Genomic DNA, 26,513 nt, shown 5'->3' with positions numbered 1-26,513 from the left:
ATATCGAATGAAATATCCCATAAATGTATAAACATGCGCAATTCACAACTACTCGTAACTTCACTCGATCAATGAACTTCCACGTCTGAACGATCGTTTTCCGGTCAAGGGCGGATCGACGATAGTTGATTTCCTTCCTGGTCGCAATTCATCGATCTCGATCATCTCGTAACGGTGTGTTATAATTTGCCAAACAGATTAGAAGGGTTTTGTCGAGCCTCGTTCCGTCCAATTAACACCATCGATACGCCTAGAAAATATTTTGTCCCGTCGAATCGAATCCCACTCCATTGGCCAAAATCGCCAACAATCGCCAAAATTGGCCAAAAACGCAACAAAGACAAAAGAAAAAGAAGAAAAGAAGCAGGAAAAGTACGTCTGATAATGGAGTTTAATTTCTGTTTTCAGATTAGCATGAATGTCTTTGGACAGAGAGGGGAAAAAATTATAAGTGGTGTTAAGTAGCGACGGCAGGTGAAAATGGAGTTGGACAATAAATTAGCAACAAGTGGTTGGTGAGGTACAGTTACGAGTCTATATAGAAGACTGGCAAACCGAGTTGCTCGATCATTCATCTTTGAATATCGTGGAAGATGATACGCGCATTTATCTCGCTGTTTTTAGCGAGTCTGTCGATCGTCTCGGTCTTGCCCCAAGTGACGTCATATGCGAAAGTGTCGAGGAATGGTCAAGAAGAACCGCAAGCAGACAACGATCCGTGGATCGTCAGGTTAGATCACATCGATCGGTAGACCGGTGAATTTCTACGCAAGTTCGTGTTTCTCGCGAGCACGCGTTTAATCGTAGAAATTTGTTTCGCTCTCCGAAGTTTTGTCCAACAAGTACTTTGCTTTGGATATTTTAGATATCTCTATGTATCATGACCATTTTGTATATTATCATTTTTGTATATTAGAATTTCCCATAAATGTATGAATGTTCGTGATCCAGGGATGAATTGGAAAATGAGTAAACGTTTGAGTTTATACGTTTCTCTTCTCCTTTTTTTTTCGGTTTATATAAATAAATGTTTCGTATCGCGTGATTCTACGTAAAAGTAGAGTATCAGACTAATATCGTATTTTTGTTTGTTTCTACGCAACGAAGAAATGGAACGGAAGCGGAAGGTAGGAGTATCAAGAACATCGCGATCACTATGTCACCGGTTTATATTTCACCGAAAATCCAGAATCTGAGGAACGGCGAAGCGATCGACTATTCCCCTGGTAGAAGGTGTGAGAGAGAATTTGAAGATTGCACAAATTTGGAAAGGAGAAACATTTGAAGATTTGAATCTGTTTAAACGCTCCGATATTAATAAAGTTTAAGTTTAGTACAGAATTTATACTCGAAGAAAATTCACAGATTCGTGTTTAAATTCCAAAAAAGAAAACGAATTTAGGAACAGTGCACAAAGATTGAACTTTATATTTATTTTTGAATAATAAAATGGAAGCTTGAGACGAAAATCATATTCGCAAAATAATTTGACTAAAGAGCTGAATTTTTAAATAAATTGCTGGCGAACTGGAGCGTTTGAAGTCAAATATAAATTGTTTCTCGAGTACGTTCCGTAACTTCTTAATGGCTCTTCTTCGCGCTTTTTCCACATTGTTCCATATTTTTCTTCAAAACACCCTTTCTACGCTTTCTGATTTATAGATACTCGACGTTGGACCACGAATTAATAGCACAATTGAACGCAAAGAAACAGATTCAGGATAGATACCATCCAGCACCGCTGCTTAACTACAAATCCAAGAAGGAACCATCGAAAGACACGGAGGATAGCTCGAAACCTTCGAGCGGCCCGAATGGCCCACCGACCGGTCCATCGTCTTCGGGTATGTTTGAATTTTCTAATCCAACGTTTTCAGAGAGCTACGACTATAAGCCGCTGGATTACCCGAGCAGTAAGCCGATTTCAAAGCCGCCGGATTACCTCAGTGACAAACCGATCTCCAAGCCAATGTCCATGGACGATTACGCAGATTCTGAGATAAGCGACAAGGTACTTTGAATATCAAAACATCATCCCACTTTCCTTTTAGTAATGAAGAAAAGCTTACTTCTGAAAGAACCTACGTATCCACTATTTCCTTTTACGAAGCTATATTGATCTATAGTTGAGTAAATGATAAATTAATCGATAGTCAACGATCGCCTTTAATGGAATAGCTCTTCGTATCGAATTCGTCCTCGTTGAATAATTATTATAATTACGATCTATACATATATCACTGCAATTTTTTCCAAACATTTTTAACTAACAATTTTCCTCTATATATGTATATGTACGTTGTAGCGGAATCTCGCACGACTACAAAATTATGATGAAATTTTCGTTTCATCGATCAATGATTAATAAGTTATCAGGTATATCAATACCAAGGATGAAAAATTCACCGGGGAGAAGAACACCGTTTCCTAAATTCCATCGTACATAAGCTTCGACCCTACAACTTCCCGATATCCCAACTTCAATTCCAGCGAAGCAGTCGCACCGCGTCGCGTCGCCGAAGCTCACGTAAATCATCGTTTTCAGCCACCAGATTCCTACAAACCGGATTCCTACTTCGCGTCCCACGACCATGACTCCTCCGACTACTCCGACAATCCGCCCGACACGTCTTACGACAATGACGCAGCACCGAAACCGATCAAGTATTCCGGCCATTTGGATCATCCTCCCTTCAACGACAACGACAACGACGACGACGACTCTTATGGCCAGCATCACGACTTCCATCACGAGGTGATCTACGATCACATTCCTGAATACCACGAGCACCACACAATGCCACCAGAAATGAACGATCAAAGATTGAACAAGAGGCCGTATTCGTATTACTACGTAGGCAAGAAGCTTTGGTACGTTCCACTGTACTTCAGCATTTATTTTATCATCTACATCGCGGCTCTGGTGTTGAAGAGCATCGCCAGACACAAGATCACGTTCCCTGCGCATCTAGCGGATGCTGTGGCGCATACAAGATCGTACAGTGATTTTAGTTGGTGGGATTTTGCGGGAGAAACGCTGCGGAGTGTCGAGAACTTCGTCGACAAGTATGGAAAGATTTCTTAGAATATTTGTATCGATCGTCTGCGGATCGAGGATCGATTTAGAGTGTTGAGATAGCAATTAAGTTGATGTTGTTAGTATATAGTCGATAAGTATATAGTTAAGTATTTTATCGGTTTGCTAAGGATATACAGTGGCTATTTGTTGTACATCGTTGTTACATGTCGTTATACATCTACGTATTAATCGATTAGGTGAAAGTAGAGTGAGAGTCAAAAGTGAGTATACACCAAAAGAGCAAAGAAAGAGTTTCGTATAATAGTGATTTATTTATATATTTACCTTCCGTCCGATGAACGAAAGACTGCAAGTACTCGTGCTCTCTGTCACATAGATCGTTTGTTAATAGAGAATTAATTGGGTCAAGAATCGTTCTTGAACAGGCGATGATACATATTTTTTATTTATAAAATGACAGTAAACAATAGCATAACGTAGACCTTTCGTAGAGCTTAGACCGTAATACATTGATTTAGAGTTACTCTACGGTACGAGCAGTGATTTTGTGCGTGTACGTGTAAATATTATTTTATAGTCAAGTCTTGTAAATATCGAGAAGCGCTTCTAATAGACTATTTATTTACAAGTTATGCAGAACTCTGTTCATTAGCATAGATATAACGTTATAGATAATTTGGCAATTTGCGATTTCTGGGTACGTTAAAATCAAGAGTTGGCAACGCGCATTCGACAAATCGTCGTACCATCTCAGTTCGAAGAAATGGTCCGTAAACGCAATAAAAATCTACAAAGAAAATTTCACATTCACCAAGGAATTTCCTCCCAGCGATCCATCCGACCGAATCCATCGAGAGTTCGTAAAACGATAGCGTTGGTCTAATACCGAAAAATATAGATATATTTCCGAATAACGAATAAACGTAGGTGACAAATGAGATTTAATACATTCGGATGTATTCGTTGTTAAATAGTTAGGATATCTCTGTAAATGTTTTCGTGAAAGTGTCTAATTATATACGTATAGCGGATGTCGTTATAACATTAACTGTATTAACGATTAATAGAAACAGGCTGGAAAATAAATTTTCTCGATTGCTCGAATAACATGGAATAAATATCATCGTATGGACATTTGCCACGCACTTGGTCCCTAAATTCCCAAGGAACAAGCGTGGTCGGATATGACTGTTTCTTACGATCGCGCCACGAGCGGTGGCGCAGGTTTTTGGCGGGATAACAAGCCGGAATTTGTCAGTATCGGTGGAATGGAAAGAATTACTGGAAACGATACGAGAATTCCGATGGTCTCGCATTCCGATTGACCAATTACGCCATTTCGACCAACTCTTATCCCTGCTTTCTTTCCACGTATGATTCCCTTATTTCATCGCGTACAGAGAATACAAAGTTCCCTTTCGTATCACGCATTTCGCAGACTTCGCGTGTACTTGCGCTGCGTTTTATATGTAGAGCGAGAACACTCTGTCATGTCGGCGATTCTCTTTCTCACGTTTCACAGGGAAAAATGTAAAATTTCGACGCGCTTCATGGAAAGTGAACATTTATCGATCTTATCTGGAGTTTCTTTCTCCTGCTGCCTCTTGTACAATGAGGAATCGGGAATTCGACGATATAAAGCTGCAGGTTACTGGCAATGGCAGGAAATTTGACGATTTTTCAAATATAGAAATTCTCAACGATATAGTAATCGATATAAAATAATTGATTTGTACAATTCGTTGGTGGAACTTCATCGACCAACGGTTATTATCCAAGTTATCGTTCCGTGAACATCCATCAAGAATAATATCGGTTGAATGCTGCGAGTGAATTCTGATCAAATCTTTCGATATATCGATGAATTATTCTAATTAACTCTTTACCGAACGGTTCTTTAGGTTGAGCGATATTTATCATATTTACTGTTCTCGGAATTTCAGGATTTTCGAATACCTAGATTCTTCCGAAACGTGGCCCGCTGGATCTTCCGATTCTTCATCTACGTGCATTCTTTCGTATTAATCGAGGAAAAGAGATCGGAACGCCAGTTTCTCTCCCGACACGCGCAGGGTTGTCCAGCAACGAAACAAAAAACATCCTTCGCTCGTTTGGACGAATGCAAACTCGTTGGATGGTTCGACAAAGTCGAGCACCACGCCCCATTCTAACTGAACCAGCATCAAGCAAAAACATTTGCCGCAATTATCGCCGGTTTAGAGTATTGTTTCAACGGGACTTGTTTAAGAACTTGCTAATCGCCTGACCTAATACAGTAGAAGGATGTACCTCGGCTAACTGACCCGAACTTGGTGCTTCCTTTGCCTAGATACCTGTCACGGTCGCGTTCTGTCGGCAGCATCAAAAATTCCATCCTTCTCAAAGAAACTTTCCGTCGATTTACCGGTCGCACCTTTCGCGGTTAAATACTGATTATGGTAGAAAACAGCTAAAGGCTCAAATTGACTGAAACAACGACGATATCGCTCGGACGATCGCTGCCATGCTTTTGCATAGATGAGCGATATTCAATGTTTTTCGCTAAAATTCTGCCACACCCGAGAGAAATATATTTGCTCGGAGACAGAGCATTTACAGCGGACGACTACCTTTGTATCTGACGATCTTCTTCTTTCGACGAAGATTTAAGAGGAGCAGCTTTTTGATACGTCGCGTTGGTCTATAGCAGTTAGATAGATTCTTCAGGTTTTATCTCAATAGTGACATTATAAAAGGGATTATGTAAAGAGACTTTAAGTGATATTATACAATTATGTAACAACGTTTGTGTATTATGCTATTTTCTTTTGTTTGTCATACTCTTATAACCAACATTGCTTGTAACATTTATACGTTACGTCGATTAAGAAGGAAATAATTGTTCAAGAAATCAGTTCGAACTATCTGTTAACGCTTACGCCCGACTTTCTACTTTGCAAATGTTTGCCTTGTCGAACTTTTGTTTACTTATAATTATAACGCTTGTAATTGGGTGTACAGGGTGTTCCGCGTAACGCGACTCACCGTTCTTCTGCCATTCGCAAGATATTTTACAGATAAATGTTCGTAGATTTGTAAATTTACTGTACGCTTTATTCTAATGTCGGTCAAATCTTTTGCAGTAGCCTGAACGAGCTGTTAGAGCTGGCTGGATGTTACAATTCTACACGTTGTAGTAATTCTCTTTATCCGAAATGTGAATAATTCTGGAATGTAACGACGAGTGAAATATTTGCACCACAGTAAAATTAGTTAATAAAAGTATCACGTGATATGCTTTTTGATTCTCGAACCAGGTGAAAAAAAGACGTGTGATCCTATTTATGTTAGCCACGACGACCTCGGTTTCGCTACGAAGACATAGTATTTTTGGAATATCTTCTCTATATCTTGTACTACGTTCGGAGCCCTTAAAATATAGTTCGAAATCTGTTTTCTTACATCCACAAGTTGCAGAAAAATAGTGAATCGCGTTACGCGGTACACCCTGTATATTGAACTCCATTTTACATCTATGCGTAAATGTATCGAAATCGGAAGAACCCGTTAAATTCATATTTTTCTAGATCCAAAGCACCAGTTTGATCACTTAATTATATGTGACGCGAAAAAATGACTGCTTCATCGTGCACACTGATATTTCTTATGTATTTTAAATATTTGACTGCACCGATTAATATACCTACTCCACTTTACAATTGATCTCTCCTATACATACACATCCATACATTTTTATTTATAAATTCACGTGTCTTGAAACGACATTTGAGGAAGATATTTATTATATAACAATGTTTATTTCTCTTAGAAAACTACATCGTTGCTGTAATACAAAAAAAAAGAAGAAGAAGAAGAACTGGAGCATCGATTTACAAGACAATTCACCGATTGATAAAAAAAATATAACGAGCTGATATACGAGCCAATATATCTGGGGAGTTAAACCGATCGACTGGCTCCGCTTTTTACCAATTTCTTAGTTTCATTACGTAAGTTGAACAGCTATACCTAACTTCCAAAAAAGAAACAGGCTACTTACGTTCCATAGCTTCGTGTCAAAGAAAATGACATAAACAATAGTAAATTGCGCAAGGTAATCTTAAAAAATAGTATTTGCAATCTCGTCGCGTGTCTACGCCTAGAACAATAGAAACTTTATTAGGTCCAAATTTAACCGATCACCGTTTAGACACCAGAAGAAGAAAATCGACGTGCAAATAGATCTTTCACTGCGCACCAGATCCAAGCAAAACGAAGCTCAACCGACTTAATCGCACTAAATCGTAACAGCCCCATGGAAAAGTCGAACAGTCTGATTAAAAAATCAAATACGGAGACGCGATAATACGGTCGTCCGAAATGATCAATCATCTATAACCGAATTTACGTCTGAAATGCTCCTAGACGACGCGACGACGTACGCGAGAGTTGTAACAATTAGGGCTTTTAGCGCTGCACGTTGGATTTGCTTAACGTTCCTGGTGATACAGTTACCGGTAACCGAACAGAGTATGTTTGAACTGGACCCACGAATCGTTCAGTCGTTCCTTGGAGTTTATCAACGACGGTTCCTCGGCCGAGGTTCTCGTCGTGTGACACTCGCCTCTGAAACCACGGGGCAAACATCTGAAAACGTGTACGCACGTTCTATGTGTTTGGAGATCGATGAACTCGCGACCATCGTCCACGAGGAATGAACGTTCGTATCGAGGAATCGGCCAGTGGTGAGTCATTGTCGTTTCCATGAATCGACAAAGATAGAGTGACGAAGAAGTGTATATAGAGACACGTGTTCACGGATGAGAGGAACAGGACGTGTCGTTCTTCGAGCAACGAGGGTCCCTTGAAGAATCTGCTGCCATCGAACAGTACAATTATGGGTAGATATCGTTGGATATAATAGATGCACAGATTCCATGTAAATCGCTAAAGTGTCGAGGATCGATGTAGGAATTTTCAGTAATAATTGATCGCTGTTCAATCGCAAAACGGTCACGGTGTGAAGCATAATAATATAACGGATTCTGATGTGAACTGTGGCTGTAGAAATTCTACGAGCAAGTGCGAAAATTAACGTGTAGCAATAATCTAATAATAATCTATGGCTGTTGAGAAGCGTAAAACGGCAACGATGAGAGTCACTATAGTACAGCGATCTGTGATATTTAACGCGTAGATGTACAGATTTCACGCAGAGTATAATCAACGTAGAAATCTGTAGTAACGCTTTTATCGCTGTTCTAAACAGTTGAAGCAGTAACTGCGTGATATGTCGTACGGTAGTTTGTTAAACGTACGAACCGTAGATGTACAGATTTTATGTAAATGATACAGGTGCGATGAAGATAGTAACCTTGTTGCTGTTCTAAGAAAAATCTTGTTGTATATTTCAGACAGAGTACAAACAAATTTAGTCTATCACTGTCTTCTGCTTCTTGTTTGCGTTTCCCATGCCTCAATGAGTGAATCGACTTTAGACGAAATCGAAACACTTCCGGAGACCAAGAAATACGAAGATGCTTCGACGCTCGGCACTGCTGTACAGGCATACAGGTTTCCTTTACATGGAAGAATTATTTTTGTGAAATTAGTCCTCTATATAATTGATATTCAATCGATTAAATTCGAAGCGTTGGAGCGAGGTTAATAAACGTTTGTTTTCTCTGACTTTCGATTAGACATCCAAGGATGTATCGGCGCGGTTACCACGAGGACCACGGGTCCATGTATAAGGATGACCACGATGATCATCACGACGATCATATGAAAGACGAGGAACAGGCTATGAAAGCCATGGGGAATGGAAAATCTGATTATTGGGGCGGTTACTATGATTTTCTGATAAACGAGGGTAGTTATAAATTCTGGGCCGTGTTTCAAGTAAGTTTCGATCAATTCTTATTAAATTGTATAGGTATAGTATAATTCTTATTAAATCGTATAGGCCATAGGTATTACGACACATGATTCGTCACATTTGCTAAGAAACTTTGAACGTTTCAAAGGGAAACTTTATGATAACGTCGGGACGAGAAATCATATCAAAGACATATCATTTTTTCGGTATTTTACTCGAAGTGATAGAATTTCAATTGAATACGGAAATTCCTAGAAACTGTTAACAGCAATTAGATGCAATGGCAAAAGCATTTTCGAGTCGACCGTATGAAACGCATTACTGTACAATGTACGTTTATATGGAGTTGCGCGCGTTCTTCGCATTCCGCGCTCATTCGCGTCACGAATTCGATCGAGATTAGCCGTATCAACTAGGAGAGCCGTGATAGAATATGTAGGTATGTTAAAAATATTCGTACCAAATATGGCGTTTGTCGAAATTTTTCAGAGCATTTAACGCTCGTCGGCGATTGTTAACGTGTAACTGTAATGCTCCATTTCCACGCGCGAAACTGTTGAAAACCGTTACGATTAAATTTACAACGCTGGAAATTAAATTACCGGATTTTAATTAATTGTACAGAGCTAAGGAGACTTTCTGCATTTTGTAATTAAAAATTTGCTCTTACCGAGCCGCTCTATTAATCAAGAGAGTACTAATGTTCGTAAGAGACACAATTAACGCGACGGTGGAAGGTTTGTAAAATCCACGATACGAAAATTCCATTACTTTGTTGTAATTTCATTTATCATTTTGCTACTCTGGCACCTCTTTGAAAATACACTTGGCGCTGCTCGAAATTCGGATATTCGACCGATTCGTTTGCAGTTGTTATCGAATATTTCTACCAACGCTAACTTTCGTAGAAAAGAAAAAGAAAAGAATGAGATTGAAAGTACTAGTCGCGTAACGTTGGTTTCGACCTTCCACCTCCGAAGAACTTGGTGCAATTCGCTTTTTCGTTCGTTGTATAGTAATGCATTTTGTATCGTATAGTAGAACGTAGAACGAGTATAAAATACGAAACATCTCGAGAGATATAAAACACAAAAAGAGAACGATTTAACATTGAAAATAACGCAACTAAATGAATGCGCTCTTTAACAGCTTGCCACCGCAGCTCTTCTCATCTATAGCGGCTTTGCGGCGCTTTATTACGCCAAGGTAAATCCGCCAACGATAGACGACGAGTTCGACGATATTTTACGTCGACGGAAGCGTAGAGCGTTGTCCATCTTGCCGCGAGATAAATCATTCTGCGGTTTGGACAGTGCCACTTTTCAGAGGATAATCGACGCGGTCGCCAGAGAAATTCACTGACGAAGAAGAGCCTACCTTTATCTGACTTAACTTTTATAGGAAATAATATATGTATAATAATTTTGCAATAACATTTTCGAAAGATTGAAATTGAGTGATCGATGAAAGCGATTGGGGAAAAGAAAAGGAACTGTTTCAAATTGAACATTTCGTGGAAGATTTGTTATATTCGAAACATTAAAATTACGCATACGTATCCTTTTCTATTCGATTTAAAAAAAAGTATGTCTTTATGCTTCTCTTTCTATTATTTAATGTAACAGAAGAGCATTGCCTCGCATGTTCTTCTTATCGTGTTTGTAACTAATTTATAATAATTATGTTAAATTATATTGTAATTTGTACATATATGTAACAATTATATGTATGTGTGTCATATCGTCGATGCAACTTGTGCACGTTGCTTTTCTGCAGATTTCTTTACCGTCACGAACGCAACGCGTGAGAAGATAGTTATCCTTCAACTCGTACCGCGTAACGTTTGCAACACGCTGAAATACGAAAAGACAGAACGATAACAACCTGAAACCATAAACTTCCTTAATAATCTCGCAGCTTATCGTCATTAACTTGTTCTAAATCTTCTTATCGACAGCAACTTTCGCGTATACTTTGGCTCGTACGAGCGTTATTACGAGGCGCATATTTCAGAAAAATTATTCACACAGAACGTCGATAACGTACATACGTTTACGATAAATACACCTCCTAATTACCGTACGCGTGTTTTCAGATCGATTGAAAATTTCATCAATACAACATAACGATAGCCATCATGTCTCGTAACGCGGCATCAATAAAATTTCAAACAGTACAGAACGCGTGCAGAAAAATTTATACGAGTCGTCGAGATACCTTCATGAGCCCCGCTGCACGTCCACGGTTGACTAATGGAAAAGAAGCGAACTCGCTGGTGGCAATTTGTCGAAAGCGACAAGATCCAGCATCAAGGCCATCGTGTGCCATTGCGTGTCGAGGACACGCAATAATACGTTCCCGTGCTGAATGAGACATCTCGAGCTTGAAATTAAGCGATCCACCGATTAATATCGTCTTATTAAACGATTTCGCGGCTCGTGTAAATTATCGCGGTAAGCACGGGTTTACGGCTGGAAGCCGACGAAGCCGGGACTTGTGGGAAAAAAGCAAAGAGGATAGCGGAGATTTTACCGGGCGATTCGAGTGTCACGCGCTCGCTCACAGAACCGTCCTGTGGTAGCTGAAGGTTAAAATGTATGCGCGAAAGGATCAAAACGTAATAAAAATCGCCTGAAAAAATGTCGACCGATAAATCAACGTGTGGCCGTCGTGCCGGCCGTACGTATGCATCCTCGTGTCTATACGAGTTTTATATGTGAACACGTACGCGCGCGATACGCGCGGTTCAACCTCGCAGGCAAATTTTCTTGTCGAACAACGTAACGTAACGAGAGGCCCTCGAGCACCTTTTCGGAAGAACAGGAGCGTACGAACCATGGTACTCGAGTTTCTGGATCATTCGATCGCGCGATCGATAGAGCTACACGTTCATGCTCGTTTAACTTCAGTCCTCCTAACGTTATAATGGAAACGTTTGCGACGAAGAAGCTCGTAGCTTCTCTATATGTATCTGCACAGCTTGAAAATGAACGTGTAGAATAGTCATAGCAGCAATATTACCAGGTTCGGTCAAATGGTTTTAAAGTTTAATTTAAGATCGCACATTCGTTGCTATTTGTTTCGTTCGTCCAACTTTAGGTAAATTCTTATATTGTCCGATTAATCAGTTTCTCAACTTTCGTTAATAGAAAAATTTACCTAAAGTTGGACGAACGAAGGAAGCGACAACGAAGCTACAATTTTACATTAAATTTTGAAATCGGTCATTTGTCCTGATTAAGTGGTAAGCTTAGTGTTGAGTTAGGTGGCAAAGCGAACATACTTTAGAAATCGTCAAATTTTCTTAGACGAGCCTCCGTCTGGAAAAATATCTTAATAACAAGTCGTATTGTCTCCTTTTAGCTGTTCCATATTTGGGGATAAGTAAACGAAGGAATACGTGAAATAAAAATGAATGCTTCTGAAAGCTGCTATCATTTTATAATAGCCCGGAAGAGCGAAGAATCTGGTACTATATAGATCTTAAACGGGTTTCTAGCGTATTTAGTTGATTTTAGTGCAGGTTTAAAACCACCGTCGAGACACAGAGGGTCAAAGTAATCAAAAGCAGCTCGTACTATATACGAACACTTTTATAGCGCTCTCTTTGCTCGACACTTTTATTTTCCACTATCTTTAGCGAGAAATATTTCACCGCGTATAATTGTACGGCGATTATAAGACTATTCAGGTTCCGCTAAAAACGTAAAAAGGAAACACCATCTCTTTTTCCCTTGAAGCGTAATGAAACGGTTGAAACGTTCTTAGATCCTTCAACAACGGCCAAGGCAAAGTCGTATGATTTTAACGATCCTTCCTCCTCTCTCTCTCTTTCTCTTTCTCTGAAGTAAATCGATTATGTGAGAAAACCAGTCAAGACACCATTCTTCGAAGGATCTACGTTAAGTGGAGATTCTTATACATCAGAGTTATGTCCGCGTAAATATGAAAAAGACCGACGAGGGTTCCTAGCGTACCAGTAATATCAATATCAAACATGACACAGCGTTTCTGATATTTATGCAACTGGAATTATAAACAATTCTTCTGCTGCCTTCGCCATACGTGCAAATCAGCGAAATGTACATACATGTGTAGGATCTAAAATATTCTCTACCAGTCAGTGTAAACATTCTGCTCGCAAAGTGTTTGTCGTTTACTCGCTGACAGACAAATTCTTGGAAAAAATTATCTTCCACCGTAACGATCGCGTATTGATAGACGCGTGCGTGTTTCGTCGCTAGATGAACAAATGATAATAATAATAAGGGAAAGGGTAATAATGATGAACCCGCAAGGGGTAGTTACCTGGTAAACTACACGGGCTTGGCAAACCCGCGGACCCTAGCTGCGTAACATGTTTCTCGAATTCCAAGATATTTCCAACAATTTTCATTTCCAACAATTATACAAAAATTACGAAAATTCAGATTAGCCACGACGGCGAATAGAACGAAGTTTCGACTACACGTAATCGCGAACTCCTCCTTCATCGTCCTAACCGATAATCGACAATAGCGCGAGATTTAACGTGTCTGATCGAGGCTCGTTAGATGGAAGCTTGCGAGAGACGCTTTATACGAGCCAGAAACATGGAAATGTAACGTAAAATTGTCCTGTTTCACTGTTACTTGCGTACGAAGGAAACTGATGGAATATACGAAAAAATAGCTGCAAGCAGTAGCTACAAAAGGCATTTCCACGTCGTCGTGTTTGCTACAGCAATTGCATACCGATCAACGAAATTCAGGTATATGAAATTTCCTACAGTTTAATATTTCATACGATTACAAGCGTTTGATAGCGTAAAAATGAGATGTGCATATAAAATGTGATAAAAACGCGCTTCATCGAAAACGAAGGCTACGTGGCTTAAGAAAACGTAGGCTTTTTCCATCCATCGTACGTTACAGCCCAATATATCCCACGTAATACGTTCCATTGATACTTATCAAGCTCGAATCAACATCCACCGACGAATAAGCTTTCTATACACGAACGAAAACCCTTTGGTACTCCGGAGGACCACGTGATCGGGACAAGAAAGCCCTTCTTGCGGTCAAGAACGGAATATATTAATCGCGACGGTCACCGAACCCTCCCTGGTTCGGACCGCGCAAGCAATTAGAAATTGAGTTATATTTCTTGCGCTTGCCGGTGAATAAATTTCATCGATCGTCGTGGACGGCGTTCGTCGTGCAAGAAATATATTAACCATGGTGAGTCGGTCGAGAGTCCTGCGATCGTCGGCGAATATTTCAGCCGGAAAGATAGGGGAGAAGGATCCGATACGGCCCTGCAAAAATCACCCACCCAGCGTATTCACCAACGCATTCCGCCACGTAGCCGGCTGCAAGGGGGTACCTACGGCCAAAGTACCGCAGTTATGCGTGCCTCTGCACCGGATAAAAGTTTGTTCGAATAATCAGCGACCAATGAAATTTCCTTTGTTATTCGTCGATTCGTTATTTTTCATCGAATTTATGTATATCGTATTCGTTGTAGGTTCGCTCGATGCTCTTTCGCCTTTCTTTAACATATCCCTTTTATCGATACGATGTAACATAAATGGATAGAATTTCGGAATTTTAGAATAGGTAAGGAAGATATTTGCGCTATCGTACGATTTATTCGCGTATAAAAATCATTGCCACGTTGAATATTTAGTATGGCGAAACGTCGAGCAATCGCGCAGGAGCTTCAACTTTCTTGTCACTTTATCCTCTTCTCTTCAACCTCGCCAGGAAAACGGTTTATTCCGTGGGAAACTGTACCTTCCAAGGGACTCGATCGAACGCACGATATTCTTCCGCAATCTCGTGGGAAATTGGGAAAAAAGAGGAGGACTAAGCTCAGGCGAAACGACCTGACTTTTGCATAACGCGATCCACGGCCATCTCGCAGAGTAGCTAACCAGCCAGCGGGTAAAACGAAAGACGGTTTGAACCTCTTTTTTCCCCCTTGCTGCCCTTTTTGTTTCACTTGCCTTGGCTTTTATTTTACGAACAGAAATTTTTCAAATAAATCTCCGACCGCGGGGGGAAACGGTAGGGGATAAAAACCGCATAAAAACTGTTATTTACTGCAGAGGAGCGCATCAACGAGCGTCGATAATTCTCGCGTGGACCGAACTCTCGCCACGGCGAGAGATGATACGCGATGATAATGGCGCGTTGCACGGCGAAACGCGAAATCGAGCGGTGATCGCGAGCGCCCCAAAGGCGATCGTGGTCATTAACCGGGGACCATTTTGTGGAAAAGGTTGCTGCTCCAAAGGGGAAAATGTCCTACGAACGCCGAAAGCAATGCACGCTGTCTTATACCACCCGACCTAACTACCCTTTAATCCTTGCAGGCATAGTCTTCCTATTTCGTAACGCGTGTAACTCGTATTTTGTAATATTGCATACGCGTAAGCAGATTATGTATATTTTTACGAACGTACCTTGAAGAAGCAGAACTTGAATGGTAATTTCAAGTATTATGTATTACAAGATGTAGATATCTTGCGCGCTGTTTAAACATTTCATACGTTTTTGCATATTACTCGTGTTGTATAGATTTCTGCACGTTTAAATTATAGCCCATCGGATTTTTATTTATAAATTACATTTATCGCCTAGTTAGGGATAAAATAAATTACGTAAACATTCGTTGGTATATTTATATTTAACGCGCAATGGATAGCAAGTAAAAATTGTATTTCAGAAAGGTAAACTACGTGGAATTCAAAAGTTGCGGAGAATCTTGTAATCTTGTAGCACGTAAACTGGTATTTTTCATCGGTGTTTTTAAATCGTCGTCAAGTGTTACTTCGAAGATATTGTAGAACAACAACGAGCACGGAAAAACTTTTGGTCTTTGTAGGCAAAATTGAAAGGAAATTAATTGAAAACGAATGCTCGGCAAACATGATTCACATAAATTATCATAAGAAACACGTCCAAAGTAGCTTGTAGCTAAATCGTTACAAAAAGTAACGACAGCTACCGATTTACTCAAAATAACCGGTCTTACAAGTTGATGTTCCAAAATGTCTGGCCAAACATTGGTACACCGATATTAAACCGATCATTGTAAATTATCCATCCGCCGGTATTACTTTAAAATTTATCTTTTAATTAGCCTGAACTCTTTCTGTCCAACGAGCAACGTGCGACATTTCTATATACAAGGTGTCTCTGTAGTCAGGTGGTACAAGCGGAATAGTAACTTTTCATGGAGAAATCGATAGAAAATATAGAACAAAGTTTTTGCGTTTAACGATCGGTACATCTTGTTCGTAAACGTTGATCGCAGACGAAACGAGGAATAAAAATCGAATGCAAGGAAAACGACCAATATGACGAATAGTCTGCGTTTACGAGGAACATGGAAAAATGCACAGAATGTCCAAAAATATACAAAACATTCGATCGAAGATCCGCTTTTCTAAATTATATTCGTAAAGATAGAAGATTCGCGCGCGATTGTAGTCCAATGAGTTTCCAATCAAATAATAATTTCGTACGTGTGAAAAGAAAATTGTTATTCTGCGTTTTCCGCTTATTTTTCCACGGAGAACCATCCCAATGGCAGAGACACTCTGTATAACGAAGGAACAATGGATATTTAGCGCGGAAGATTGAATTTGCATCGAGTTTCGGATGAAAATGTTGCAGCACCGATAAAGATGTATGTCGATATCTTAAGATCTTAAAATAACGTTGCACCGTTGCACATGGTAGCGAGCCGAAGGAACGGCATTTAATACCGCGGATAAATCTCTGACACGCGAATAATCTTGCCAGCTCTGAACGTTCTGAATATTTACGATGCATTCTTGGTATTCGACGTTTGAACCCTTCACCGGAAGAAAGGATGAAGGATTCTTCGCGTTAATGCAATTATAGTAAAGAGTTGCAAGACCAGAAGTCCACGGTTTTCGAATACTCCGGATAAATCTTGCGAGTCTGATAAACAGGAGGAACAAGGAGGAGGAGGAGGAGGAGAAGAAGGAAGAGGAGGAAGTTTTTCGTTTAAGAAGCATGCATCGCTAATGTTCAAAGAGATACGTTTATCGATGCGCGGATTTAAAAATGTTAATACCGATGCATGTACGAATCGGAATTGCAGATAAGATCAGATTATGTCATTGAGGCGAAGAGTGACTTTTAACGGGCTGGGTAAGTCGCGTATTAAATTAACAAGCGAGAAGGAGACCGAATTTTTTGGACGGGTGCCCTTTATGTTAACAGCGATCGGCGTGTTAAATATTTGCATATTGAATAGAATCGTACGATACGAAATAAAATGTACATTGTATATCGAGCATGAAACGGTTCATAAATTAAGAAATACGTACGGTTGGTCGTTCGTTCCTCGCGAGCTTAAATTGATCGCACGTCATTAAGTGTTACATTTTGTCGTATAAAGTGTCAATCGTCGAAAACATTGGACGATTCGCGTGTATTTAATCTTAGGAAGATTTACAATAGAATTATTTACAATAGAAATATTCGATGCATCAACGCGTCGCTATTAGTCACGTCATAAATAGAATTTTCGTGTGTTCGCTGAAGATATTTTGCCTCGTGGACGTCGCGGAAATGTACGAACTTCGAAACGTCCAATTTCAAGTGAAATTTAGCACGTAAGAACTATACCAGAGTATGACAAGCAAGGCAAGATGTTCGTGGAAACGATCGCGAAGCTACTCGACGAATGGCAAGATATTACCGAAGAAGAGAAGATAAACAAATTCTACGATAATCAACCGGATAATAATATCAATTTCACGACGAACATGTCGATTTGCAAACGACCCAACGATAGCTCGTTGTTTCTCACTATCTCTCCGCTTTACGAATTCTATGTTCCGTTTCTTGTTTAACCAGTTAGCTGCTTCTGACGAGTATACTCGTCACGTACAAATGGCAATATTTAGCGTTACAACGAGCGCTGTGGTTAATAAAATTAAAAAATACAACGGTCCTTTCGTTACAACTTAATTCCACGTTTTGACAACCACGCAATACTCTGCGTTTGACGAGTATGCTCTCTGTCGTCGCTTACTTTTTGCCACACATTTTAGGTACACGCTTTTCAAACAGGTCGCGACAGCTAACTGGTTAAATCTTCGAGTCGCTTTTCCCCCACGGTCCACTGTTACGAACCTCTGGATCGTCGACAAACAAGACAACACCACACAGAGAAAAGGGCCGATGCAACGCACAAACACGGACATGTTCAACTTGGAAAGCGAATAAATTGCGATCTTCGTCAATAATAAAACTGTCGAAACTTGCTACGTGACAAAGTACACCGGCAGCAACGGCCGAGCGGAAGAAAATGGCGGGACGGGACGAAGTTGCAAGGCAGGAAGCGACTTTTAATATTCTAGATAAATCTTCGACGCGCGAGAGCGAAAGCGAGATGAAGCAAGAGGTTGGCGAAGAAGAAGGGGGCCAGGTGTGTGCGTGTGTGTGTGCGTGTGTGTGTGTGTGGTAGAGGCCCCACGAAATCGGGGCCCGCGGATAAAAACAGTAATTTATGATGCAATGCTCGGCGGCGATCGATAATTCTCGCGTTGCGAATGCAAGCAGACCGAAATACCGCGGCTTCCCTCTTCCAACGCCGCCCTCTACGCTCGCTACCAGCGTCCTTCTTTTCCTTCTGCTTTTATAGTTAATGATAATAATAATAATGACGATGACGGGGACCGAGGAAGACTCGAACAGGGCGGGCACGTACCGAGAAGTCGTTGGCAACAGCTCGAGCCACCGCACGCAAAAAGAATTCATTATGACGAGCACAATGGATATCTATGAGGAGGAGGCGACAGACAGAGGCAGAAATTTCATCCCGATGTGACGTTTAACAGGCAAGGGTATACAGGACCGATAAAGGTGTTATTTACGACGTCCCCCGTTCGAAAACTCATTGAATAATGGCGAATGCGTGTGTTCGCGCGACAGTTGCCTCGATTCGACGACTTTAAGAGACAAATCGAGATAGACGACGTACAGTCCGGGGGCAAAAAATAGGGTGGAACAGGTAGCGAGAATGGGGACGAAAGAAGTCGGCATTGTTAACTCGTTCTTTCGAGTCGCAGAACACTCTTGAAGAACACTTCGATCTTTGTACAATTGTTTGAATATTCGATCTGGTCTTGTGCAGTGTCTTTGAACTTTACCATAACTTCGTCTTTTTTATCCTGTTTTTCTTCTTTTGAAAGTTTAACAGAAAGAGCGTGAATGGTATTTGTTAAGGCAGTTAGTCGGACTTTGAATCGGTTAGAACGTCGAGTATACTTAAATACACGTACGATGTGTTACGTTATGAGAATGTTTTCTGCGATCTTATCGCGCGACTTATTAACCGCAATAAACCTTGCCGTATTATTCAAGTTTTCGATTATGATTATGCGAAGTAGGACCGGTTCGCGTCACGTTGAATAATCGAGGCTCTACCGCACGTTGTGAATTTTATGTTCAACTTGGCGGAGTATTATTCGGCTATTTCGATCGCCGTAGATCCCCTCGTCGATCCGCTAGGAATTCTCCGTTTCGTCGTTCTGACGAATTTTAACCTCGTTTCTGACGTTAATTCGATTCTTCGTATTATACAAACGCAGACCTCCACGTTCGCGTTTATTCGATTTTGTAGGTTTAATGAGTTTAGACTCGGTCGCTGTGATTCGAGCAGACTATCACGGCAAATGTAAATTTACACGAGCTTAATGTACGTAAATCTTATTTAACGAGTTGTTCAAGATGCTGGTGAAACGAAGATTCCAATTTAGGATATTAGATCGTCGAAAAAAGCGAAGCAAAGCATTGAAAAAAATTAAGAGCAGAGGGACGCCCTTTTATTACAAGTACGACAATATACGAAAATATAAATCTTTCGATGAGATTGCAACACGTGTTTGAATATTTATGGATGGTAGTGTGTATGTTGAATGTACACATGTAGTGAAGTTGTAAACCCACAGGCGGAGTTGAGAGTGCAGTATCGCAATAAATTCAAGGATGCGAGCGTGAAGGTGAAGTTTATGGCTACATTGTGGATTATAAAGAGGGAGAAGTTATTAATTGGTGAAGTATCTTTTTTTATCTTTGGCCAGCTACGCGTAATGGATAATAATTTTTTTAATAAATTAAAAGAAATTGAAGTTGATATATTAAAGAGTCGTTGAAGTAAGCTTGTTGATTCTCTAATGAATTTGTGATTGTCGTCAATTTGTTTCTGTCGCGGATTACTCGTAATCTCGCGTTGATTAATCGTTTAACATATACGTATTACAATGTGAACGAGATTAATATACGTAAATTATATTCGGAAAGATCGGCAGAAATTTTCATGAAAAATTCGCGTTCTTTTATCCCCGCTGAGAATCTTTCGTCGGAACGCGTAGCTTTAATTTTCTTCCGCAAAGAAACCTTCGCGAATCCGCAAAACTATTTCGATACCTAAATATGCTAATCTTAACTTAAATATAGACTGCTGGCTCGTTTCTTTCCAATAGTAGAAAATTCCTAGAGAATTGTTATTCTCGTGGAACTGTTTTTACATCTAAATGTATATTTTCATCTTGCACTCTACAATCGTAGAGGCAATTTACAAAAAAGGCTCGAATTTCTGTAAAACTGTCTCGATGTTTGCTTCTGGCAGTTAAATTCCGAAGAAATTTCCTTAAAGATCGGAATTCCGATACAATTTTATATTTTTCTCCATACGAAAGCTTCAATCTCTATCTAAAATTCATTTAACGTTCAAAGTTTACCGCTCGTTTCCATTAATCTTCGCTCAGGTTCGTACGATTTCAATCGGATCGTACGGATAAGCGACAAGAAGATCTCTACGTCTTTTTCTTTTCTCTCGAGCGAAACAAAAGTACGGAACGTATGACTTATCTTTAAACATACTCGCTTCAAGAGATACAAATGTTCCTGTCTTTCCTCTGCTCGCTTAATGAAGAGCCGAGATATCGTTATATCGAACAGCTGGCAGAAAATTCATTTGCCAGTGACGACGCAAGAAAAGACCCGTGCAGGACGTAAAAATTTATTATTCGTCGGACCTACGTGAGGGTCATTTATACGAAGTGTATGATTTATCGATGTGTTTCGATGCGTTCTGAATGAACATCCGATACGCTGAACGACTTTTTGGCCTCTATCCAAAGGGACGGGCGAGAGCCCGTGATTTGTGTGGCCATTTCGTGATTTTAATGCAGAATTCTCGATTAATTTCTTTCTGTTCAAACATCCAGCCGGAAAAAACCAACCAGCCACGTACGAGCTTCTTTTTTAACGTTACACATGTATCGCCGTGAACGAAGATCTACCTCCGAGTTACCCGAACTAATGTTCTTCGACAATTTCATTCTGTGTCTCGGTTTATGTCCCACCAGCCGCGACAGTTGATAAATTTTCTAAAATACTTTGCTCTTTTAAAGTATAAAATCATTACGTAAATATAAATATACGTACAAGTAATCGGAATAATATTAAACGTGGCATATGGAGAAAAACTCTAGTTTACTGGGAAATTAACAAAGTTAGAAGATCTTGTTAAAAGTTTCTTGGTACGAAGCGAGAAAGTTTTAGAAACCGACTTTATCCCTTTGAGATAGCACTCGACGAGGTAAGCGCGAATCGCGCAAGCTGCAGGTTAGTCGCAAACAAGTATAATAGATAGAATTGCGCGATGCGTAGAGAAATTGCACATCAAAGAAGCTACAGTTCCGGTTGGCGCGGCTTGTTCGAGCTTTATTATCCAGCCGCGGCACTCTTAAGCCTTTAATTGGCAAGAAAGGAAAATTACAATGTACAGACGGGGTTGGCCCGAATGGCGATCGCGATCGACTATAAACGACGTGGCGAGTCCACCGCGAGATCTTCGGCCCAGAAGCTACGAATCCAACGAGCGGTAAAACAAAACATTCCTTACGTTCTATGTAATAAATACCGTGACGCGAATATTCTTTGCGTGGGTAGAGACAAACAGCAGGTTTCAAGATCATCTCCGTCTTTGCAAATAAGTATAAAACAAATAGAGATTAGAGTTAGATCAGAGGTTTCGAGTTAGGGTCTGGTGAAGATCAGGCAGACGATTGAACTCCGAATGCTACGTTGCATGATCTCGACGATTTCCAAAGGACGAAATATTTTTGTTCGTTGTATCCTTCTGTTGTGTCTTGTTTTATGTCGCAATATGGAAAATAAAATGGGTTTCAGCTCACGAGATCGTTCACGGCAATGTATATTTGAAAAATGTTCGTCCACCTCTGGAGCTGCCAGGTCTCGTTTATGAGCTACGCTTCTTCATTTTTTCGATGGAATGCTGTACCTTTCTTCTTCTTTTTCTTTTCTCCTTTCCTTTTTTTTATCGCCGTGTGCTGTACACGATATAGATTCGAAACGATTCTAAGTGTTTCGGATCCCATCGCTAGTTACAAGCTAAATAACAACGAAATACTTGGGACCGGTGGATCCGTAGGGAACAAAAGTGGCCAGCGGGCATTATGACGGGAAAAACGGTGAGAATGCCAGCCGGAATTTAAGCGGCGCGTTCCGCCGTACCGAGAGTCGGCACGCTTAGAACTTAGTAAATAAACGAGAAACACGCTGTATATAATTGGAAAGGAAGACGGAAAGAGCGGGTTGACGCGCGTAAGAACGCGAGCCGGACGTGGATGCGTGGATAGGGGCCGATAGAAAAACGAGGAACGCGTAAAGAGGGGAAAAATGAGCGCCGGATAAAAAGGATCTCGCGGCGAAACGAAGACGAGCGAGGCGGTAATTACGCCGTGTTGGATCCCTTTGACCATCTTCTCTCACTCTCTCTCGCTTTATAGCAAGATGAAACAGAAGCAAATTAAATATCGACGATGGCGGAAAGGGTGGAAGATCCGCGCGGAATGCCACGCGTTTTCGCGGTCGATAATTCCGTGTCTCATCGACGTTTAAAATTGCTGTCTTCTTGTCCTCGGAACTGGTAAATTGCGTGATCGGATTTCTTGTTGGTACAGAGATAGGTTGTTTCCAATAGAGAAGTATTTCCCTTTCGATTCGCGGGCATTTTATATAGTCGCGTTATGGGCCATTATCCGGTGACATTTCCGTCGAATCCGAAGTTGTAACGTTAGCAAAATATTTGCTACTCGATTTACGGGCAATTATTTCGTGGCGTTAATTTCCGAACGTTATCGAAATCTCGGTTGCTTCATATTTCTCTATACGTTCGAACAATTTTCAACTTTACGAGCTGCTAAGTTTCGCTTAGCAACCGTCTTTTCTCGATACACCGTAATTCTTCGATTCTATCTTCGCGAAACGCGATTCAACGAAGTAATTAGACCCTGGGTGTATCAAGCTCGTTATCGCGAATCCTTTTAAGATGTAGCAATAATTATTTCCTAACGACGACACATACATGCGTCATCAACTCGGCGGACTTCCTTTTTCGTACCTTCTTCCTTCCTAGTGTGCTTTCTCGGTCCTTTCTGTCTTTTTTTTCTCAACAACGCGATACGAACGCGACTAATAGCAAGGAGCGACCACTATGAATTTATGTAGAGGAGTCGTTCCTCGTCGTACCGTTAAGCTTGGGTTGAAGGTAAGATAAGAGGGGAATTTGGTGGAGAATCTCCCCGCGTGAGATTGCAACAAATCATTGGCTGCATGTATACGCTTTGTTCGATATGCGACGAATGATAAATGTTGTCTAGGTATTTGCAACAGCGTCAAAGAGGAGCGTCTTTGTTGCACTTGATGCCAGTAAGTCATAGTCGGTTGGTTTAGTCGATTGATATTTTCCATGTCTATGATGATTGATAAATAATATATATATTTGTTTATTTGATATACGTGTTGCTGTATCTTGTTACACTGTATCAAGTAGTGTGCGTGATACGTATATAGATGCATATAAAGGCAATAAACATATATAAAGAAATTCGTAATAGTCAAACAGTAAATCCGAACGATTTGTAGCTGTTCACGCGAGAGTTATATCTACAATATCGATCGATCACTATTTTTAAAGATACAAGTTCTGTCTAAAAATGTTAACAAAATTCAACTTGGAAAATTATCTTGAAATGCAATGGAAATTTGTCAAGGAAAGATAAAGATTCCCTTCAAGGTACGTGAGAAAGTTCTTTTCGTCTGCTGTTCAAAGACAAACATAAATACGGCACAATGTATTTTTCATGACTTAGAACTATACACGAGATATTGTAAAAAAAAGAAACAAATATACAAAGTAATAATCCCATAAATTTAGAAAACACGAAAGTAAAATGTAGAACGAACGATATGTAAGTAAATAAGAAAGTAAGTAAATACAAGTACGATGAGTAACGACGCCGAAAACAGCATCTTCGCTTTCAAATAGCGTAACATTACGTTCCGTAACGTTATGGTCGTAACAACATGCATCACGGTATACCGTGTTCGCGTAATCCCCCATTCAGTATCGAAAGCGCGAGTCTACTAATGGCGTTGCGACTTTTCTATATCTTTTTATACTGGCTATAGGCGTGCACCGTATGCGCAACGCGTAATATATGGAAAAGAAATTTCGCAACGTTAGAAATCGAAGGTTACGCGACCAAGGTCTGGGAAACACCGCCACTCGAGGAACACGTTAACGCGCGCGTGACGCCTACGAGGATAACGTCTAATGTAATGTATACAGTAACATGCAAAAGACACGAACCATTTACGATAGTGATTTCATAATGGAGATTAATGATATTTTTTGGAAATATTTCCACCTGATGTCGCGTGTAACATGAAGTAATAAGTTCAACCACGTTTCCTTAACCAGTTACCTGTCTTTGACGAGTATACTCGTCACGAACAAGTGGCAATATTTAGCGTTACGACGAGCTCTGTCGATAATAAAATTAAACAATACAACAGTCGTTTCGTTGCGATTTAATTGTACATCATAACAGCCACGTATACTTTCTGTATACTTTTGTTACACATTTTAGGTACACGCTTTTCAAAGCTTTCAATCAGGTAACTGGTTAGAAAAGTATGTCAAGCGTTAATATTTTCACGTAGAAACATCTGTCTAAAAACAGGGAGTGACTGATTCGTCGCTTATAAATGTAGAAATTATTATAATAAATATATAAATCTCCTTATAAATTCAGATAGACGATTCTTCAAGAGATACACATCAAGTGTTATTTTCTTCGCGTAAGATCTACCTAACTAAAGAGTAATTCGTTTATCCAGCTTTCGAGGTTACAGAAAAATCACATGACAGTCTTCTCGATTAATAACAAAGAATTATAATATTCGAATAACGAAGAGGAGGTTACAGGAAAATCACAATACAGTGTCTTCTCGATTAATAACAAAGAATTATTATATTCGAATAACGAAGAGAAGGTTACAGAAAAATCAAAAGACAGTGTCTTCTCGATTAATAACAAAGAATTACAATATTCGAATAACGAAGAGAAGGTTACAGGAAAATCACAAGACAATCTTCTCGATTAATAACAAAGAATTATTATATTCGAATAACGAAGAGAAGGTTACAGAAAAATCACAAGACAGTGTCTTCGCGATTAATAACAAAGAATCTTCTTAAACGCTTCTAAAAAGTAGCAAAACGGATTTAACACAATACCAAAGGACCTTCGTGTTCGTTCGTAGAAACAAAATATTTCCATTCGATACTGAAATCCTTAATCGATACCGTTCGATACAAGATGATACAACGTGAGATCTGCGACGTAACGAGTCAAAGAAATAAATAAAGCCAGAAACAAGCAAAAGATAGATCACCTTGGTCCGGATGCGAGTTGAGTCACGGACTTGCAGTCGATCGGCGAACGAGGTCTATGCAGATCTACGGTAAAAAGCTCGACGATCTCCTCGGTAACGATCTTAATTGCCGTGTACACGTAAACTTTCTACACGTAGCACGCACCGATATCGAAGAACGCGCGAGTACACGCCTTCCTCTCTGTGAGAAAATCAACTGATGAATCAGGTACTGATTCGAACATCAACTTTGTTATTCTTACGATTACATTCCTGGATAAGAAGATAAAAGCGCGGACAATGCCAGACGGAAGTAGATGTTAAGACACTTGTTATTATATAGTTGCATTTACTCACTGGAAAGTAAGATACATCGAGTTTGATATTTTTGCGGATTTTTGTGTATTTATAGAAAATTGGAAAGCGCAAAATTGCGCAGAATGCATATAAAGTAAAACAACGTTCTACCCAGGTCTTTTTAGGACTCTTTTTTAGGAATTTAGGTATTTTCTTAATTACATTGTCGAATGTATAAATTTGCATAAAAATACGCAGTCCATCGATGATTCTCAGTAGGATTCAGTTTTAAGATATCGGTGCTTAGCTACGAAGGATCCAGCGGAAAGCTAAGCTACGTTATAACGTAGCAGGCTAAGTTCAAAAATATTTGCTTCGACTTCAATTTGCACAGCTGCTTCTCAGTTACCAAATGACAGCACTGTGTATTAATGGTAGACATACCCATACACTTGATAAATCATAGGAAATTCGTCTTACGATATCCACGTAAATATTCTTGCAAAGATAATGGAAGAAATTCGAAGAAAAACCACGAAATATA

General features: G+C 40.0%; 2 protein-coding genes across 4 annotated transcripts; both read left to right on the top strand.

Annotated features, from left to right (window-relative positions):
* The first annotated feature begins 29 nt into the window (after positions 1-29).
* On the top strand, positions 30-6,934 carry LOC100646473. Of its 3 annotated transcripts, XM_048409796.1 has the most exons (5): positions 30-730; positions 1,108-1,233; positions 1,663-2,011; positions 2,546-2,871; positions 6,849-6,934. In XM_048409796.1, coding segments are annotated over exons 1-5 (939 nt in total). In that variant the 5' UTR covers positions 30-593; the 3' UTR covers positions 6,850-6,934. The 3 variants fall into 3 exon arrangements, with proteins under 3 accessions (XP_048265753.1, XP_048265752.1, XP_003398115.3); XM_048409795.1 differs by lacking the exon at positions 6,849-6,934 and having other exon boundaries at positions 30-520; positions 625-1,233; positions 2,546-4,144; XM_003398067.4 differs by lacking the exon at positions 6,849-6,934 and having other exon boundaries at positions 2,546-4,144.
* Positions 6,935-7,784: 850 nt separating this feature from the next.
* On the top strand, positions 7,785-10,642 carry LOC100646592. The gene is made up of 4 exons (XM_012312703.3): positions 7,785-7,920; positions 8,434-8,593; positions 8,719-8,920; positions 10,047-10,642. The coding sequence occupies exons 1-4, from the start codon at positions 7,917-7,919 to the stop codon at positions 10,257-10,259; spliced, it is 579 nt and encodes a 192-aa protein (XP_012168093.1). The 5' UTR covers positions 7,785-7,916; the 3' UTR covers positions 10,260-10,642.
* Positions 10,643-26,513: the final 15,871 nt, after the last annotated feature.

This window comes from Bombus terrestris, chromosome 10 (assembly GCF_910591885.1).
Source record: "Bombus terrestris chromosome 10, iyBomTerr1.2, whole genome shotgun sequence".
Taxonomy (NCBI): domain Eukaryota; kingdom Metazoa; phylum Arthropoda; class Insecta; order Hymenoptera; family Apidae; genus Bombus; species Bombus terrestris.
This window is presented reverse-complemented; position numbering and strand designations above follow the sequence as displayed.